This window comes from Callorhinchus milii, unplaced genomic scaffold (assembly GCF_018977255.1).
Source record: "Callorhinchus milii isolate IMCB2004 unplaced genomic scaffold, IMCB_Cmil_1.0 Scaffold1, whole genome shotgun sequence".
Classification (NCBI taxonomy): Eukaryota; Metazoa; Chordata; class Chondrichthyes; order Chimaeriformes; family Callorhinchidae; genus Callorhinchus; species Callorhinchus milii.
In genome coordinates, this window is record NW_024704742.1 from 4945604 (window position 1) to 4967035 (window position 21432).

Consider the following 21432-nt stretch of genomic DNA (forward strand, 5'->3'; position numbering starts at 1 on the left):
ACTCTTGGATCATCTGTTTGTCGTTGTTTTGTCGTTAAAGCGTTGGAGAGACGTAGAGAGAGAGGGAAAAAAAAACACAAGGGTTGATTTGTGTTTTCGGGGGCATATGTTAAAAGAAGGGAAGCTTACAAGAGTGCTCAACTCGTTTTCATCAGAGAAAAGGTTAAGGGGATCGTAATCCAGGCCTTGAACATGCTGAGATCCTGGTCCTCACATACAAAGCCCTCCATGGCCTCGCCCCGCTCTACCTCTGTGACCTTCTAACCCCCTACCGACCCACCCGCTCCCTCCGCTCAGCCGGCTCTGACCTGCTCCACGTCCCCCAACCCACCCGCCCCACCATTGGCGGGAGAGCCTTCATCCACTCTGCCCCCAACCTCTGGAATTCCATCCCCCAATCACTCCGCATCGCCCCCTCCTTAGCCTCCTTCAAGTCCCCGCCTCAAGACCCTCCTCTTCGACTATGCCATCGGTCACCCCCCTTCCCTTCCCCTCCCTTCAACCCCAACCCGGGTCTGAAATGCTGTACTCTGTGCAGCGCCTTGGGACGTCCTCCCGACGTGAAAGGCGCTATACAAATGTAACCTTGTTGTTGTGTTGTTGTTGAGATACCTGGACAATGCAGATGTAAGCAGCCTATTCAACGTGGCATCATCAGTAGAACTAAGAAACACAAGACTTTTGTGTTTTAATCAAGCCTTAATCAAGAATTGAGGCCACGCCACTCAAAGCGTTAAATGCCCAAAGTCTTGGGCTTTGTTGAGTGCAGTGATAGCTAATCTGAAGAGGTGTTGTATTTTGCTCAAACAGCGGAGATCACCAAGACACCCAACAAAAGCAGCTCATCGAGTTTTACATACCCCCAATCCTTCAAAAAGTGCTGAATTAATTCATGCTCAGAAATGGAATGAAGGTTTATAGGGATCAGTGTATATTCCATGTTTTTTTTCCGATGTTGTGATCGAGTAAATGTCTTGCGGGGAAAGCAAGCAGTGAGAACTGAATAACCCACATAGCATGGATATTCTGGAGCTCTACAGGATTATCAGAGATTCAAAATGACAACAGCCATGTTACAGCTTTGATATTACTGCTCCATAAACAGCATCGGCATTCTAAAGGCCAATCATTTACCCACCTGTCCCGATTATCGGACCAAACTGACTACCTTAGTATTGCAAACCTATCTTCGTTTCAGCATTTTTTTTTATAAGCAGTTAAATAAAGAGCTCACAGCACTCTTCCCTTTATCTTTCATCATTGGAAAAACATACATTGCGTCTCCCCTCAGATTTCTTTTCTCCAACACACTACATGTTTCAGGAGTTGGGATATTATACAGTTCCATCAGTTCTTATAATAATAATAATAATAATAATCCTTGCATCTGATACAGCGCCTTATATCACATTGCTGAGACGTCTCAAAGTGTTTCACAGGATATACTGTAAAGTGGATTGACTGTGTATTTCGCGGGACTTGTTGGCCAGAGCACCGGTTGAAACTTCCCTTCTCTTTTCAAATAGTGCTATGGGATCTTTAACATCCACCTCTGTTTAACATTATGCTAAAAAGCAATGACACCTCCAACAACATGCCATTAAATTGCATATGCCTTAAGGGAACCTGAGTATTTTTCAGTATGTTATTTTGCAGCGCAAAACTGTAACCCACTGTTCATATCATACAGGGTGAATATACAGGAATATGTCACGTTAATAATGAGATATAATGAATACATCACCATTAATATTCATCTTACTTACTTGGTTGTCAATTTTAAGTTCCATCAATGAGGTATTATACTGGAGAGCTTTCACTAGTGCCATGATGCCATTACCAGTAATGAAGTTCGATTCCATGTTCAAACTCTTCAATGTTTTGTTAACCTTCAACATTTCTGCAAAAGACTTCAAAAGGAGGAAGGGGCACAGTCTCAAATCAAACTTGGAAGGGATTACACTGAGGGGTAGCCATGCACCAAACACACGTTTAACTGCCTTCGACATTGCCTTCACTAAGAGAGAAATCCCCTATAATGCTGTCCTCTGGATCCAATATCTCTGAAGCACGTACGAGGAGAGCGTGTAAAAATGACAAGAAATGAGGGTGGAGGGGAGGCTTATAATTGGGTTGCCCTGTACTTTAATCAAAAGATTATTTGTACCTCTGTAAGGAGGCCAAATAGCAATTAAACTACCTGTCCGCTCCCCTCCGCTCAGCAAGCTCCAGCCTGTGGACATCCCCCGCCCGGCCTGCCCCACCATCGGCGCTCAGGTCTTCAGCCTTTCTGCCCCCTACCCTTTGAAACTTCATCCCACAGTCCCTTCACCTCGCTCCCTCCCTCCCTCGCCTCCTTCAAAGCACGTCTCAAGACGCTCCTCTTCAACCGTGCCTTCCCCCACCCTCCTACTCCTTACCCCCTTGCCCTACACCCCTTCTGAGTCCAACCGCTAGCTCGGGTTTAAATCCCCGACTGTCCAGCGCCTTGGGGCATCCTCCCGATGTGAAAGGCCCTCTACAAATGTAATTCGATGTTGTCGTTGCTGTTATTATATCTTATACAATATATATCTATGTATGTGTCTTTGAATCCTGTGTAAAAACAACTTACGACAGCCACAGGATCATTACTTCGTGTTGCGACTAGACTGAACTTCGTCACGTAGGTGTTATCCTTCAAAGCGTCTGCGTATGCTTTTAAAGTTGATACGGGAATGTTCTGAGAATCACACAGTCGTTCACGTTTTAAAACAAAATAGATTTTGCGATAAAAAAAAATTCTCGTCCCACAATTAAGAACAATGTCCTATCGCTTCTCTACGCCGATCATGAGTAAAGGCATCGTTCACTGATCAAAAGGGCTCGCACACAGGTGCTTCTTGACCTCTTGACATGAAACAATTCCTGTCTTTAATTTTACAATGTGGTTGCTCAAACAGCGGCTCAAACTTATAATAATAATCATAATAATCCCTGCATAATCCTTCGCGACGTCTCAAAGCGCTTCACGGAATATACTGTCAAGTGAATTCACTGTATATTTTGTGGACGAAACGTGGCAGCCAATTGAGCACAACAGCGTCCCCTACAAACAGTCGTCGATTGCGTGACCAATGTTTGTTTTAAGCGATAAAGTAAATAGGACGTACTGACAGCTGACCCCGAGCCCTACTCAAAGAGGCATTTTCCACCAGCGCCTCCTGAGGGGTGGCTGTGGGGGTGGAGATGCCCTGAAACCAATATAAACACTGTCTCTGGAAGCTGCAGTGAACATGCTTTCTGGTTGCTAGTTTACAGAGGCGTACTGACTGCTCTGTACAGCGATCGAGAGGATCTGGCACACAGGAATTACATTGTCAAACATGATCCGCAAATAATCCAGGGCAGCCTTTGAATTGTAACTGTCGATTCAAATCACAGTCCTTCAACACTTATTAAAGTGACTCATTGCTATAAAGTAGGTGTAAGACATCAATCACAACCGCATGAAACAGTTACTGCATCTTAAAAGCCCCTGTGGGTGTATTGTATTTTTAACAGTAGCGTTTGACATTACAGGCTGCCAAGCAATTTGCTTAAATCAAAACATTCCCTGTTCGGAAATTCACCGTCTCTGCTCCCATTTCTTTACCAGCAGAAAGGATATTTTGGAAGACAGGGAGAAATCTTCTTCTCACTAACACAATCGATTCTCAAACCAAATTGAAATTCGAATAAAACCTCACTTTAGGCAATAACAAAGTATCAAAATTATTTTGTGGGTGAAAGAGGGAAATGAACTTTTTTTTTAGCAGTTAAAACAGTTAATGAATACCAGAAGTAAGGAGGCGATAGATAAGAATGCTTATCCTTTCTGTGTATTTGTTTCTTTGGAACGAGAGTAAAATTGACCTTCAGGCTTCTAGGAAATACTTTTTATTTTTAAAACACTGCTGTAGTACATCCTTGACTCAGCTGTTTTCATAGATTAGTTAAGGGAAGTGGGATAATAGGATCTTATAATATCTATCACATGATTGACTGTAAAGTACAATGACGGTATATTTTGCAAATGAACATGCAGACAATTTGCATGCAGAAATGTCCCCCACACAGCCATGGTATGACAGAACAACCTTATTTCAGGGACTGATGGCCAGAACACTAGGAGAAATGTTCTTTCTTTGCAAATAGTGTCATGGGATCTTGAAATCCACCTGATCATGAAGGCTCAGGCTGCGGACTTGCAACATAAAACTATCCATAATTCAAAACTATTTGGCACTAAAAAAAATAGTTTCACTCATACGATAGCTGTTGTGGAAAATTAACACAACTAAATCACACCGTCATTGCAGGGGTACACAACAAGCGTTTGAGTTACGATATGTCTGGCTCGCTGACTGTGAACGTGTGTACTTACAATGGAAGCTGAAGCTGACTATCAATAGCAAACTAGTCACCAAGCTAAACAACATTTTAGAACATATTCGATACGTATTTATATTCCAGGAGAAGATATAGATATATCAATAAGATATAGATATATATAGATATATATAGATATAGATATATCAATATATCAATAAGATATATCAATATCAATCAATATTGCAATATCTTATCAATAATAAGATATTGCAAAAGCTGCAAGTGTCTTGTCACGATTCGGTTACCTTTATATTATTAAGGTTAATCTCCTCGAGCTCAGGGTCGTTTTCCATCACTTGCTTTAAAGTCTCTTCCACGTCTGTTGAGTTCGGCAATTCATCAGGCACCGGCTTGTACTGCGTCGGTTGGATGATGCCTGTCGGAGGCAACAACAACAACAACAACAAGTTGCATTTATATAGTGCCCCTCATGCCGGGGATCATCCCGGAGGCAGACAAGCTGAGCGACAACAGCAGTTTCAAAATGGTTAGATCATAATTTCAACAAGATTAGTTTGGTTAAACAAGGCCCTTGGGTCCATTCAATCTCGTCCTTCCAGACTACCCAGATTCCTGGCCTCAATCACCCTTTCTGGTAACCTGTTCAAGTTGACAATTATTGCCCTTTCCAAACCTAAACCTGGGTCCTCTTGTTCTGCTGTTTCAGTACACCCAGTGCACAGGTGTCAGCCTGGCTCAGTTTGGTAGCACTCTCGCCTCTGAGTCAGAAGGTTGTGGGTTCAAGCCGCATGTTGGAACTTTGAACTCACAGTCTGGGTTGACACTCTGGGGCTGTGCTTTGTTGTTGGGAGTGCCGTCCTTCAGATGAGATGTTATACTGAGGTCCTCTCTGCCTTCTCCGGTGGACATTAAAGATCCCACGGCACTATTCGAAAAGAGAAGGGAGTTTCTCCTGGCCAACAATCCCCAAACCAAACTGGTCGATCACTTCATGACTGTTGTGGAACATTGCTGTGTGCTGATTGGCTGTCGTATTTGCCGACAAAATACGCAGTCACTACATTTTACAGTATATCCTTTGAAGCACTGCAAGACGTCCTCCTGACATAAAAGGCACTATATTAAATGCAAGGATTATTTATTTGATCCAAAAGGATTGTTCTGGTTTCAATTTCGCAATCCCATTTACAACCTTAGAAACCTCCAGGAGATCCTCTCTGAGATGTCTCCTTTCAAGCCTGAAGAGCCCGAGCTTGTCGAATTATTACTTATGGCTCATTCCTCTAACATTGAAGGTTATCCTTATCTAGTTTTTCTCTTATCTTACTCCTCGATACTTATGATCTTCATTAGTCTCATCGGCACTATGTCTAGAGCTGTGCAATCCCCTTTATGTGAGAACCATAGTAGTTTACAGCACAGAAAAAAAAAGCAATTCGGCCGATTCAGAGCTTGAGATTATTTCTCGTTAGATGTGTATCTAGTTTCTTCTTGAAAGTCAATATAGATTCTGCCTCAACCAACACACCTGAAGGACAATCCACATCGTAACAATTTTTTGCTCCCTTGCTAACTAGTGCCAGTGAGGAGGTCAGTGATTAATAAGCTAAATCCTATCAATTCTCTGGGTAAAAAATAAATAACCGGCGAGCTGAGGGCATCTGGGTTTTTAAAAAGATGTTTGACATCATTTTTTTAAAAATCTATTGACTGAAGATTTCGGTGACCAACAGAAGCTGTTATAATATGAATCCACACGGAAGTCATGCCCCAAACACACTAAGCCACGATGTGAAAAAATAACACTGTAAATCCAATAAAAATGGCACAAATCGGTGCCTCTGAATGAAAGATCTGGCGTGAGACAATAATAATCCTTGCAGTTGATACAGCACGATCCAAAGCGCTTTACAGGATGCCCGCGCGTGCGTGCGTGCGTGTGTGTTGTGGATAAGTTGCACTTTACCCTTTACCGCAGGTGCTCTACACTTGCTTCTGTTCTACTCACTGTTCAGGCCTTCCTTGTTGACGATGGTGCTGCTCGCAAGAGCTTCGTAATACTGCTGGTTGCTCATCAGTGTGTGCATCCCGAGGATGGCTGCAAAGTTTAAGGAATTGAAATGAATTGAAATGAATGCAACAGAAAGCAATTGGCCCGTGGACTCTTGACGTAGAAGCAAAGTGAGGGCACTGGAATTACCCTGAAACACATACAATCATGTCAAAGCAACGTTCGCGAGGGCTGATGGCCTTTTCATGCGCCTTCAATTGCTGGAAGTGACTATTAAGTTTGCTTGCCATCAAAATAATATTTTTTTTAAAAATGCTGCATCTCCCATGTGTCACAGGGGCTATCGCACAGTATTCTGACCCCACTATGTATAGTTCGTAGTTACCGGTTAAGTATTAAAGTTGTAAAAATAAAGATGAATGGAAGCCCCGGTGAGGAAGATTTATTTGTGTAACTGTTTAAACCATTTTTCTTTGCCAATACCTGTAGTAGTGATGAAAAAGTATTGATGGAAATCACTACCGCACCTCATTTGCGTCACTGGTTGAAGTAATGCTACGGATCACACAAACCCTCGGGTTAATATTTGGCTCCTGGTTCCTCATTGCAAACTAAATCATTATTGTGTGGTCTGAAGTTGGTTGTCCTTTGCCCTCTCCCCGCTCTCTTCAATGAGATGGAGACAGGTGGCATTTCCAAGTACAGGAATGCAGACACCTTGTTGACATCAGTTCAATCAGAAGTGCATAAACACATCAGGATAAACGCTGTTCATCAACAGTTTTAGTTGTTTAATGAGTACAGCTGGTTAATTGTTGGGCGCACGGTAATAATAAAATTTCAAAGCTTTGTCGCTGGGTGCATCGTTTTAGATGATTTTAGAATTTTCTTGGTGTGTCAGGTGTTTAAATTTTTATATTTTTTTAAAAAAGCCATAATTACATTCATTTCCCTCCGAGTTATTCATAAACAGTTCCGTTATTAAAGTGTACGTTGAACACCCTGAGACGACATATATTTTGCTGCACGCAGACAAATGGTAATGACTGTACTACTCGTGATTTCAACCCCCAAAAAAAGTACTTCGTGCAATTGTCAACAACAGCCAAGACCTTGATCTATCCGCTGCTGGAGTTTCTGCTGAGGCAACGGCAAACTATCCCACAGTATTAGCAGAATGTGAATGATTCAGAGGCATGTAATGGAAAATTTGTCAGCTCCACAAAACTCTTTGTATAGTCATTGGCCTGATATTGACATGAGATTGCATCTGCTATAGGGGGAGCTGTTGTCAGCTGCGTTTACAATGAGTAAAAAAGTTTCACTTCAACAGAAACAAAAACAGAAGTCGCTGGGAAGACTCAGCAGGTCAGGCAGCATCTATGGAGAGAGGAAAGCGAGTCAATGTTTCGGGTCCACGACCCTTTGTCAGATCGCTCTCATGGATCGGCATCTGAACACCAAGTTTCCGCCCCGCAAAGTATACAGTCAATTCACTTTACGGTATATTCTGTGAAGAGCTTTGAGCCAATTGCGCACAGCGGTGTCCCACAAACAGTCGTGGAGTGGGAGTGAGTGACCAGATTATTATTATTCGCTTATTTCATTTCTTGCATATTTAATTCTTTTTGGAGGGATCGTTACCCCCAGAAAGCGATCCGCCAATCGGCTTAACAACCAGGTGCTTACTAGGTAAACAGAGGAGTGAGGAAACTCGTTCAACGCTTCACCCTGCTCGAGAATCGGACCCGCTTCTTCCCGCTAAATAAATAATTCTTTTGTTAAATAAATGCCAGTTGTTGTTGTACAGTTTTTCTTAGCAAGGGGGTGGGGGTGGGGGTGATGGGGAGAAAGCAAAGAAAAACCACAGCCAGGGCTGTTGCTTCTGACTGCTATCGAGTGACCCGCTGCTCAATCACAGTGCACAGTAACAAGCCATATAGCTTATCCGTTTTGTGCTGGTGTTTTGCTTCACATGATTCAATCCCACTGTCCAGCTCCCAGATATGCGGAGATTATGGAAAGGTTGAAGCCGTGAAGGAATTTGAAGCCAGTCAACCAGGGGAATGGCAGCGTGGTGCATTAATTGACAATCTCTGCCAAAACTCATGGATTTCAGCAATATTCACAAGAAAAATGAACATTGTTTCTAAACCTTTTGTAATAAACTGTTAAATATTTCCTGGTACAGAGATTACGTATCGGGAGTGGGAATACAGTGTGTTTACGTGTGGCAAAGTAAGAAATAAATCACAAGTTACATTTGTAAAGTGAAACAAGTTACTGCATGTGGAAAAAAAACCATAGAGTCATCATAAGTCACCACTCTCATTGAAAGGCTTACAATTACAGTGGTCAAGAGTGTATTACAATACAGATATGAAACGAAAACCGCTTGATCCAACAGCAGTAAACAAAGAGGGCACCAGCAGCACTTAACCGTCCCAGCCAAGAAACGTTTGGTTAAGCTCCAGCTAAGCCTGGCACACAGCCTCGCAATCCCGAATCAAGAACATCACACCAGAGCGTAAAGAGTTTGAGTGGTACAATGAGGATCTTACAGAACACACAACCCTCTTAATCAAATGAACAGTGATATGGATTTGTCAATGAACAGAATGAAGGCTGGAAAATAAACGATGGAAGAACAGTTCCGATAAATACGCATCTCCAATTATAGTTTACTTTTAGCCCCTCGATTGTCAACTCATGTTTTGAAATTAAAAGTTCAAGGAAACCAACTGTGTTTTTCTGCTCACTAAGTGGGTTTATCATGTAAGCAATTGAGCCATACAGACCAAGGTCATCCCAGCTTCAGTGTCTGGTCTGTGCTGGGTTAGCTGATCTCGCTGTGGTCAGAAATAGGAGCGAGTCAATTGGCGTCAGCTCCAGGAGGGAGAAAGGATAATTATCCCTGTTGGAGCTGTCAGTATGGATGCAGATAAGGCAATGGTAGGACCAAGGTTGGCTGTGATGCCTCCCACAGTCAAACAGCCTGCCGATACTCAATGTCAAGGATGGCGTGTGAATAATAGCCATGGGGGCAAGAGACCAGAGGGACTGCAACCCAGGAGAAGCAAATGCGTAAGTGTCTTCAGAGGAATTTGTAAAAAAAAAATTATTATACAGAACGATTGGTGGAGAGAAACTAATGAAGGAAATAAAGTCTACAGTATATGGGTTTGAGTGACGGGAATATCTATTAAATCACATCTATTAAACTCATTGATATCGTCTAATTCTAGTTCCTGATCATGCCAGCTTTGGGAGATGGTCAGTGGTAAAGCATCTGCCGGCAATACAATGTAGGGTCTAAGCTAACATGGGCTATTTATTCAGCGTTAGTGGGCCCCTGTGAAGTTCAAAGGACAGTGGTAATGAAGCCAGGAAAAGTGGTGTGATTTTAGTGTGACCTGGTAGTGGAGACTGGCTTAGTAAAGAATCCTTAGGGAAAGGCTAGACGATCACTATGCCAGTCTCAGCCAACTCCAAGCAGCCAGGTCAACAACACATCACTGGGCTGGGATCAAGCTGTTAGTCAGGGATAACTGTGTGGCTCGGGAGGAATGTTTAAACAGAGAAAAAATACAAGAAGGACCAATGCCTTCCACACAAATTTAACAGTATATCAAAATGTTGATCAAGAAAAAGAAACGTTTCATCACTGGATGACCTGACGTTCCAATAAGATTAACGTTTCTCACCTGCAATGTCACAAAGTTCAGCATCGGTGGCATTCGCCAGGGCTTCCTCCAGCTCCGGCTCCAGAGTAACGCTCTCAAGCACCGCCTGGACTGGCTGCTCTTTAGCAACCCAAGGCTTTCCTGCAACAAGAGAAGCACAAAATGCATTTTAGTACATTATTTAGTCGATAATAAATTACTGAACCGACCTGAAGATGGGGAAGGAAGGGACAAGATGGAGGGATTGAGGAAGAATGTTTCAGAAGGTCGGAGGCAGTTAAGCCGTGGTAGTTCAGAAGCCTAATAATATATAATAATAATAATATATAAGAATAATATATAATAAAAAGAATAATCCTTGCATTTGATATTGCACTTTTCACATCAGGAGGACTTCTCAAAGTGCTACACATGAGTTGAGTAGTGTAGTGACTGTGTATTTTGTAAACAAACGTGTTACCCAATTGGAACACAGCAATGTCCCCAAAACAACCATAAAGTGAATGACTAATTTTATTTGGGGGATTGTTTTCCAAAACCCTGTAAGAATCATCCTTCTCTTTGTGAACAGTGGCATAAGATCTTTAATGTCCACTTGAACAGGCAAGTGGGATCTTGGTTTAACATCTCAACCGAAGGACGGCACCTATGGTAACGTGAGCCTGAATATATGAGGCTCAACCTTGTGAAGGTAGGGTAGGGGCAGGACCATGGAGGGATTTAAAAGGGAGGACGAGGATCTTGGGGTGAGGAGCCAATGCAAGACGCACACGAAGGGGAGATGACAGGCTCACGGAGTCAAGTGTCAGAGAAGACATGAGCTGCAGAGTCCTAGATGGTCTGTAGCTTCTCGAGAGAAGACTTGGGAAGTCTGGTGAGCAGAGAGCTGGCATAGTCAAGCCTTAGACATGATAAAAGCAGAAAAGGATCTCAGCAGCCCGAGGGGAGACATAATGGGGGTAGTGGGCAATGTTGCAGAGGTGGGGGTAAGCTGAACGGGTCATGGCACGGATGTGGCGTTTAAAGGACAGTTGAGAGTCAAACAAGTCATTGGGTTCCACCCTGACCCTGTGAGGTGGAGTGTCCATGGAGATACTGATGCTGTCAGCTCCTGAGGTGAGAAGGTGCTAACAGGAGCCAAGCAGGAAAGGCAGTGAGGAATAGAATGGTCGACAGTGTCAAATAAATCAGGAAATTTCCAAATTGCCCCCATGAATGGCTCCCAACGCTTAGCACCCAGTGTAGCCTTGTTCTGAAGCTCCACTTAAGCCCGACAAAAGTTTTTAAACGTACGGATGTTTTATGCTTTTTGGTGCCCCCTGTTTTACCCAACGTCACAATCCTGAAGCCTTTCGGGGGAGTCAGTCTGCCACTGAGTGCAGGGAGAAGACAGAGCAAAACCGGGAAGCGACGAGTCATTTGAGAGGAAAGGGAGGTTGCAGATAGGATGGCAAGTTATGGAACAGGGATGGGTCGAGGGAAGGTTTTTTGAGGATGCAGGTGATGACAGCTGTTTTGAATGGGGTAAGAACTGTGCCGGTGTACAGAGAGAGGTTGATGACGTCTGTTTGCAGGGCAAGGAGGTGGGGTGTCCTGCACCAAGCTCGGTGACCTTATCACCCCCAAGTTTTGCGACAAGTATATTTTTATAACACGTGAGACAAGTATATAGTTTATGGAGCTGTGCGGCTTTTTCTGCTGGTCTGGTACCTGGGGAGCACGTTGTAACTACTAATATGGCTGCACTTCCTTCAAACCACTGGCCTGGAGCCCTGCCAGCTCTATATAAAGAAAAAAAGTCTCCAGCCACCACTCTAAATAGCCACTAGACGTACCACCAGAAACATGTGATACCAACCTCCAGAGAACAATGTGTTCACAAAGTTTGCCAACAGAATAGTCGCTGCATTTTGCAGTAATTGCTTATGAGAACAGTAATGGAGCTGAGAAGAGAACATGAAGCTGGATCTCTATAACATGAAATAAAACAGAAAAAGGAGGAGAAAACTGATGCACTGAGCGTGGAACAAGGCAAAGGGGACATGAGGAGAATCTGCTAATGTTAATGACTGAAGAATCAGTAAGAGGGAGCAGTGACCATTTCAATGTGTGCTATGATTGGGAAATCCCATCATAAGTGGACATTAAGTGATCACCACACAAACTAAATGGGTAGGACAACACCCTACAGGTACTAAAGGAGTCAAAGGAACAAAGTAAAGGAAGGAGTGTGACTGAGAAGAACTTAACGGAAATCAGAAGACTAAATTCTATACAAGTCAAATTGACGTAAGGTTCATATGAGACCTTATCAACCTTCAGTTTTCCTCTAAACTTTGGGATAACTCTGCAATGTAGTGGCAATGAGGTCATTCAGCCACAGTTCAGTGAAGCAAAAAATGTATCTAAATGTTCACAAGGATTACAGGACTTTGTTGGCATAAACGGTTGCTGCGTTTGTCGATAAAACAGCTGCTGCATTTTGAGGTCATGATCTGTGAAGTGGTCTGAGACAGGTCATAAGATGTTATTAAACTGTGAATTCTTTCTTTCCTCTATGATGATGATCACAGAGCACCAGGAGTACACTGCTTGCAACACGCAGAGGTCTACAGCCCAGTGACGGAGGGATCGATTTCAATAATAATCCTTGCATTTGATGTCCCGACTTATCATTTGGAAACGTCTCAAATCACTCACCTTCACGGAAATTTCTGTAAAGTGTACGGACAGCGTATTTAGGGGTAACATTTGATGGGTTTTTTTTGAAAAAAAACCTTAAGAAATTTCATCACTGAGTCTTCGCTAAGTCATCACGTCTCAGCCACAGGAGCAGTGAGAAACACCAAGACTTTTGCTTCATTGCTATCACTGACACAGAGGGGGAAAAAAAATTAGCTAAGGTTTCTGCTCCTGATTGTCATCCAGTGATCCTTATTCACAAGTGTGCGCATGTGGACAACGGAGAAAGGAAACGAAAGGCAAAATACTGCAGATGCTGGAACTCTGAAATAAAAATAAAAGTCGCTGAGAGCACGCAGCAGGTCAGGCAGCATCTGCGGAGAGTGGGAGTCGGTTCAGCTCACGCTGAAATAGCCTCCCGACCCTCGCTGTTCAATTCCGCAGATGGAAATAGGCACTTGGGAGCAGTGGCAAGGGCCGTTAGCTGCCACGGAACTAAACCACTCACTAACTTCAGTAAAGGTGGGGAGAAAATTGGGAAAAAGTTCAGCTACCTTTATTGGATGAGGCATTTTCATTCCCGTGAACAAGCTACAAGAACTCAAATGCGATCATGCAACAGCCTAATGCTGAGACTAAATTTAACCTGACAATCTCCTCAGGAATTTGAGAATAGAAGGCAGGGCGTTGGGTGGGTAAAATGTGTAAGCTGGAGCACACAGCAATGTGCGAAATAACACCTTTGTTCAACATTTAATGATGAAGCAACTCCATTTTCAATGGATTCCTCTTCCCTAAATCTGTCTTTCTTCACAGGAGCAACATTGCCTGGATTAGAGAGGCTCGGAGTACCAGGAGCTACAGTCAGACTCAGAGGGCCATTGAACAGGGGAGTATCTGCATCTCAAAATAATCTAATGAATAGTCAAGGTGGTTTAAAGCAAAGGTAGCCAAAACTTTTCAAATAAAATATTCTTCTCTAACCATTTTTGTGAAGGACAAAGTTATTATGTCTACAGTTATTATGCCACATAAGTCATATCAGTTGGGATCATCACATTTAATACGACGTATGCAAAGTATGAGTTATGGCAAACTTGCATAAGTCATATCATAGGAAGGACGGGATTGTGGAGGTTCTGGAGGAATGAGATTGGATGGGCTGAAGGGCCTTCTTCATTCGAATCTCTTCTAATCCTGCGAGACAATTTATGCTTCTGTATTCGTAGAGTTATAGAATAAATTGGCGAAGAAACCTTTTGATGGTACATGGTAGAGCCCCAATCCCCAGAGAATTATTAAAAAATACCTACATAACATAAGTTCAATTCATGGTATAGTATCATAGACAACAACAACAACTTGCACTTACATAGCACCCTCCATGCAGGGTAGTGTCTCAGAGCGCTTAACAGTAGAGGTACCTAACTCCGAGCCGGCGGGGAGGGGGGAGGTGGGACCCAAATTGACCTGCAACAATGCTTTCCAGGACTTTAGCAAAGAAGGGTAGGGTTGGAGATGGGATGGCAGTGTGTGAGATAAGAGGGATCGAGGATGGGTTTTTGAGGAGAGGTGTGATAACAGTGTTTTTCAGGGGGAGTGAAACGAAGCCTGAGGAGAGAGACTGGTGTTGGCCGTGTTGGCCAGCAGGAGGGAGAGAAGGGGGAGTTGACTGACCAGCAGCTGGGTGGGGAGGGGGGTCAAGGTAGCAGGGGGTGAACTTTATCCGGGTGATTGTGGTTGAGAGGGAGGAGGGAAAAATGGGGGCAAAGGAGTGTAAGGAGGGAGGAGTGGCAGGAGCTGTGGTATGGCAGCTCATAAGAAAATCCTTGCTCCACTCTCTATATCTAACTTTGACTTTTATCCTCCAATCCCACAAATAATAATATTTGCATTTGATAGAGTGCTTTATCACGTCATCAAAACGCTTCAGTGTTCCACAGGATTTCCTGTAATGGGTAGTGATTGTATTTATAAGTAAACGAATATGGCAGCCAATTTGCGCACACAAGTGGTCGTGAAATAAATGATCAATTTTATCTAGAACCTGGTTGAGGGGCCACCGAATATTGATGCATGGAAAATGGAGGGAAATTACTAAAGGTTCATGGTTTTGCAGACAATAGTACTTGGCTACCACACCAATTCAAGCCAAGATACCAGAAATTCACTGTGAGTCACTATATAGCCCTTTTGATAATCCAGGCGTTGAACCATGGATACGAGTCAAAATAAGTGTATTCTGAGCATAACAATCAGAAGTATGGCATTTACTGGCACTCTTCCAACAGAAGGTGCTCCAGATGATACTCTCATCATGGAAGAATTTTAGTTTGCTTTGTGACTGCAATGAATTATAAATCCCGATGCCGAGGCATTAGGGCGTGTCCGATTAATTAATCAAAAACAGTCTTTAAATCAACCAAATCGGTACAGTCGGTCTAAAGTTTAGATTTCTGTATTCTTAAATTATTTATTTGCCGAGAATGCCAAAGTAGCAATTCATTGCGAAACAAACATCCTTAGACTTGTCCTATTCCACAACCACAATACTGTACTTAAACTTTGTTAAGTCTGGGAAGATCAATGCGCCTCCTTCAAATGTTCCAGTAATTTACAATTAAATCCACTCAAGCATTTGAAGGTCAGCTGTTGGCAGATTTTGGTGGCTGTTGGAGCAGAGTTGGTTGGGGGGAATTTAAAACAAAATTGGATAAACCAAAAACAGAGGAAGGATATTTGACGATACAGGAAAAGAGAAGTGAAATAAGATCAGGATGGATAGCAAACACCAACACAAAAATGCCGTATATTTCTCTGGTTCGATAGGTATAAATATAGAATGATTTATTGTAAAAGGTACTTTTACTACACTATTTTTGAGTGCCAGTTTGCTTAGAACAATACTTTGGAAAGCAATTTTAAGTCCTTTAACAAATGTGCCAGTAATGTTCCTAGTTCCAGGATGCAAAACCAGTTCCATTCCTCCCTTTTCAGTCTATCTCCCACTTCATCAGCCTCTAGTTGTGTCTCGTGAGGAATGTTGTGGGAACAATCATTACCCAGCTCTGTTATCTCTGCCCTATTTTCTTTCTAATTTCTATTCTTGGCTCCGAGGCAAGATAAACCCTTCAATCTGCAAGAACGCCTAATGGTTTCATTTACTACAGATGTGTAAGTGTTTATAATCTTTTTGACTCAGAGCAACTGCACAAACAATGGCCTTGCTGCAGCGCTCTAAAAGAGACTGGTAGATCTATTTCTAATTCTAGTTATAATCTCTACAGCTCAATTTCTCCTGTGTGGATGTTTTCTTGCTGACTACTCCTGGTATTTGGAGGATATGTGATGAGCAAAACCATCTATCCTCCAGGACAATCTGTCAAACTCCAATGAGCCTTTCGCACTACATCACTACACCATGCTCGATAAAAGGGCACAGATTCTGATCAGCGGTAATTAGAAAACTCCCAAGATAAGAAACGCAAACCATGAAGACATATGAACCTAAAAAAAACAACTCAGAACAAATCAGTGGCACTCACTTGTCTAACAAACAAGAAAGCAATCAGTTACCAAGCACATGAAAGTACCAAGCCTATGATATAACAACGACGACAAAGTTATATGTATATCGCGCCTTTCCCATCGGGAGGACGTCCCAAGGTGCTGGAACGGACAGAGTTACGGACCCGAGCTGGGGGTCGGGGTAGGGCAGGGGGGAGGGCAGGGAGGGAAAGCACAGTCGAAGAGGAGGGTCTTGAAGGTGGCGAGGGATCGGGGGGTCGAGACGGAGGGACTGCAGGATGGAATTCCAGAGGGTGGGCGCAGAGTAGTGGAAGGCCCCCCTGCCCGCTGATAGTGGGGCGAGTGAGGCGGGGGACGTGAAGCAGGCCGGAGCCCGCTGAGCGGAGGGAGCGAACAGGATGGAAGGGGTTTAGGAGGTCGGAGAGGTAGGGGAGATATACGAGCCAATCTGAAGAGTGCGGAGGGGAGGGAGCAATTCTCTCCTGTGCTGATTGATAAAAGCAGCAATCTTTCCACTATATTTTAAGAATTAGTGGAAGCTGGAACCCAAGGACTGCAAAACTGCCAATTGTAAAGAATTTAAAAAATAAATAAATAAACTTAGATGACTCAGTTGTTAGCACTTTCACCCGCGGGTCAGAAATATGGGTTCAAACCTTCTCACCTCAGGCAGCAACAACAGCAAATTGCATTTATATAGCGCAAAATTTTTGAAGGAATTATTACCCCCGAAAAGCGATCCGCCAATCGACTAACAACCGGGTTCCTACTTACTGTTAGGTAAACAGAGCCGTGTGGAGTAAGGAAACTGGCCCAAGGTTTCGCTCTGCCGGGAATCGAACCCAGATCTCTCACTTGCGAGGCGAGTGCTCTGACCACTGAGCTACAGGACTCCACAGTCCTGTGTGTACCGACAATTGAGAATAAAAAAAATCATTGCGACCTCCATAAAAACTGTTCCTACAAAGACCATGTACATACCTCTCTTTTCTCCTGTATAAGGAACCAGGTCTTCTCTGTCCTTGTGCTCTTTCGCTTCTTTCTCCAGGTGATCGAGAAGCTGATCTCTATTCAGAGGACCTGTGGGTTCCTTTTTTGTCTGATCTTTCTGCCTTAGTCCTGCAGGTAGGAGGTCATTCTGGTGAAGCAATGAAATACAATTTAAATATGTTGCTATGATACGTAAATAGACAGTGCTTTCCAATTACTTAGCCTTGAGACAGACCTCGAGTGAAGACAGTGGTGCATGACGTTATAATTTTGTTTCTTCTCAATTCCTTCAGTAAGGGAGCTGGTGGAGAACTTTCTCAGAAGCCACAACAGTGCTGGCGTCTTCTTAGATACCCAATGTAGAGGATGGGGCAAACCCCACTCCTGTCCCATGTGCCAGAGGGTGTTACCGTGTTGTATTATTTCTTCTGTTTTCAATTTATGTTTCAATTTAATTACTGTAACGGAAAGGTGGGAAATCCGAACAGAGAAGCTGCCAGCAAGGCTCATATTAGTGCGAGCAAAGTGGCGGAAATCTCTTCCGCTGACGGAGGGACAGCAGGGGTGGATGATATGAAGCAGGAACCAATTGCCTAGATAGCAGTCCTGATACCTGGTAAACTCTGAACGCTGGAAGTTCAGCATATGTGAACAACAGGTGAGAACAGGATTGGGCTACAATGTGTGGCTCCCCTCTCCCAGACTGAATAGCCTGCCAAGGCTCAGAACATTAACTGTCTTTTTGGGTAAAGCATTTAGCAGGTTGTAGACACCTGTGGAATGATACACTCAGCGTCAGGATAGGGATGAATTAAAAAAGAATACACACACACACAAGAAATATTCCCCCCCCCAAAAAAAGCCAAGGTTGAATATTGAATATTAAATATTATCACCAATAATAGAAATAATAAATGAATGTGAAATAAAAACAACTCCACTGTAACAGGAAGAAAATGTATTAGCCCAAATCTGCACCAAATATTCACACACGTAAAACGAATAGACTTTAACACACGTGGGCCATAACAAAAGTAACAATGATAAATTATACTTTCTACCACGTATACCAATGTTTCCACCTCCGTCTGCACCTCACAACCGAAACCCTTGTCCACGCCTTCGTCACTTCCCGGCTGAACTATCCCAACACCCTCCTCGCTGGTCTCCCCAGCTCCACCCTACACAAAATTCAATGAATCCAAAACTCCGCCGTCCAGATACTTGTCTGCACAAAACTCCGTACCCCCATCACACCAGAGTCCTTGCCCGGCTCCACTGGCTCCCGATTACCGAACAGATCGATTTCCAGATCACGTCACTCGTTTTCAAATCCCTCGATGCCCTGGCACCTCCCTGCCTCTCCCATCTGCTTTACCCCCTACTGCACCACACTCTGCCTCCGCTCGGCTGGCTCCGGTCTCCTGTTTGTCACTCGTCCCCTCCACTCCACCATCAGTGGCCGCTACCCCCCGAAACTGTGGAAATCTCACCCTCAATCCCTCCGCCTTCCCCCTCTCCCCCCACCTTCAAATCCCACCTAAACACCTTCCTTTTTAAATCGTGCTTACGGTCAACTCCCTCTCCCCACCCCCCCCCCCCCCCCGGCTCGGTGTCAGACTCCGGGACTCTACACTGTGCGAAGGGCGCTATATAAATGCAAGTTGTTGTTGATACCGTAACATTAATGAATGATTTGAATCCATTCGGTAGAATTTTGAAAACGTGCATTTCTGAAACTTCACGCGTCGTCTATTAATAAAAATAATCTGAGGTTCGTTCACTGAGATTCATTCCACATGTGCTCTCTCATGTGTAGTGAGTACAGCACCAGTTCATATAAAACATTCACCATAGATAAACAATGAAAAAGGACAGAACTGTTTGATTTAGAGCCAATCAATTAAGACACAACATTTTACTCCCTTTTTTGTACAAATCAAGTCTCGCAGTCTTATGTAACCCAAATATAGTAAAACAAATTAGGAACACATTAGCCTTTTATTTCTATTTAACTGTATCCCAGATAGCGAACGATAGTGAATTGTTTAGAGTTGTGTGAGTGTGATATAAATAAATCACCGTGCCATATATCCTTCTTGGGGATATTGAGGGTTTAGATCATTAATTCTGTAAATGTACTGACTTGTGAAGAGATTACAAGCACAGTTTGGGTTTTAAACTTTTAAGTTCAATCACTCAATTAAATTCATGTTGGAATTATGCAAATTGATGGGTTTAATCAGCCCAGGGCAGCAAGAAAGTTGGCAGCAAGAAAACCATATTTCCCATAAAGTTTCCACCAGAAAACTCCTGCTCTTAATGCAAAACTTCATCAAGATGTACTTCATGTTATTCTAGTATTTGTAACAAACTGGATGTTTTAGAAAGAGTTATAATTGTAGAAGGGTTAAAAGGTAATTGGGTCTTTCCACATAGAGCATTTAGGAATCCTGGAGATCACCAACTCTGCAACTATTTTAACACACTATGTCAATTAACACTATGTCAATTATCATGGTTCACTGGGCATATTCAAGAGAAAACAGCCCATCAAGTGGAATTCAATATAGCCCTGACCAGTTAGTTATTCTTTCCACAAACTTTCACCCACAAAATATACAGTCACTTCACTTTACAGTATATTCTGTGAAGCGCTTTGAGACATCTCGAAGACGTGATAAGGCGTTGTGTCAAAAGCAAGGATTATTATTTTATTATACGATCTACCTATTCAGGGAGTCTTTAAAGATACCAGGACACTATTCTGAAAGAGAAGAAAGTTTCTCCTGAAGTCCTGGCCAACGGTCTTCCAATTGATCCAATTGATCATTCAGTTCATGACTGTTTGTGGGAACTCGCCATGAGCAAAACATTTTTATCTTCAAAAGAATAACATCAAGGGTTTGAGATGTAAAAACATAATAAGATATACAAATCTATTCTTGTTTGGGTAAACCTGCAACAGCAGAAGTGTCATTGCCAGCTGGCCCCATCCTAAATCTGGCAGCGTACTGCAGTGATTTTACTAAACAAAGTCAAAAATCCAGTCAAGGTTATTCTGATCAATAATCAGAAATTATAAATACTTTTATTCGTGACTGAGCCAATTAGCTTTGCTTGCAGGTGTACTTATTCCATCTCATATCTGTCTGTGTTGCCTACTCCATTATGTTGCTCTCTTCCACAACGAGTTGAACAAAGCTAAGTTAGACTGATGGTTTTATCACATTGTGTTGTCAACCTGATGGTCTATTATTTGTAAGTGTTGATAGTGCTTTAGAAGTAAAGAAAGGGTGTGTGTGCGAGAGGGCGTGTGTGCGCACGCGATAGTGTGCGTGCCCGTGCGAGAGGGTGTGTGTGTGTGTGTGTGTATATACACGAGAGGGTGTGTTTGTATATGGACGCTGGTCTATACTTACATCTGGATCTAATTCCTCCAACTCATCCTCCAGCTGCCTGATCTCCTCTTCTGATAATTTTGTGAGAAGCTCATCTTCATCAACATCTCGATATTTCTCTAACTCCTTTGTAAATGGCGTAGACATGTTCAGCCGCTCTTGGATTGTGCTCCGCAGGGCTGAAGGGCACCTGCAAATACGAACAACCAAAATGATGAAAAAATAAAGCTGGCAAACACGAAACTCATTTCTCCTAGAAATTAATTGTGACTGTACCCATACAAAATATTCACTTCTCCACACTGGAGAAGCATCTTCTGATCTAGCCATGCGAACCAGTGAAATGACTGGTGCTATCCTAACTGTACGATGACAACAAATTACATTTGCACAGCGCCTTTCACGTCAGGAGGACATCCCAAGGCACTGGACAGTCAGTGTTTCGGACCTGAGCTGGGGGTCGGGATCAGGGAGGGTGGGGGGCATAAGGGGGGGCGGGGAAGGAGGGCACGGTCGAAAAGGAGGGTCTAGAGACAGATCTTGAAGGAGGAAAGGGAAGGGGTGAGGGGGAGAACCTGAGGGATGGAGCTTCAGAGGATGGGGGCAGAGTGGCTGAAGGCCCGCCCGCCGATGGTGGGGCGAGTGAAGCGGGGCATGTGAAGCAGGCGAGAGCCGCTGAGCGGAGGGAGCGGGCACGATGGTAGGGGGTTAGGAGGTCGCAGAGTAGGGGGAGAGCAAAACCATGGATGGCTTTGAAAGTGAG

The 21432-nt window shown here is 43.3% G+C and overlaps 1 protein-coding gene across 4 annotated transcripts in view; it reads right to left on the reverse strand.

The window, feature by feature from the left end:
• The window catches only part of tmod1 (tropomodulin 1), a 34158-nt gene that overhangs the window by 5504 nt on the left and 7222 nt on the right, over window positions 1-21432 (reverse strand). For all 4 annotated transcript variants that reach the window (XM_042336563.1, XM_007899006.2, XM_007899007.2 and 1 more), the window contains exons 2-8: window positions 20691-20859; window positions 17260-17416; window positions 10090-10209; window positions 6383-6472; window positions 4659-4789; window positions 2615-2722; window positions 1767-1910 (exon numbers count right to left, since the gene is read on the reverse strand). In XM_042336563.1, coding sequence (XP_042192497.1) covers window positions 1767-1910; window positions 2615-2722; window positions 4659-4789; window positions 6383-6472; window positions 10090-10209; window positions 17260-17416; window positions 20691-20816 — 876 coding nt within the window. In that variant the 5' untranslated portion in view covers window positions 20817-20859. The remainder of the gene's footprint in view (window positions 1-1766; window positions 1911-2614; window positions 2723-4658; window positions 4790-6382; window positions 6473-10089; window positions 10210-17259; window positions 17417-20690; window positions 20860-21432) is intronic.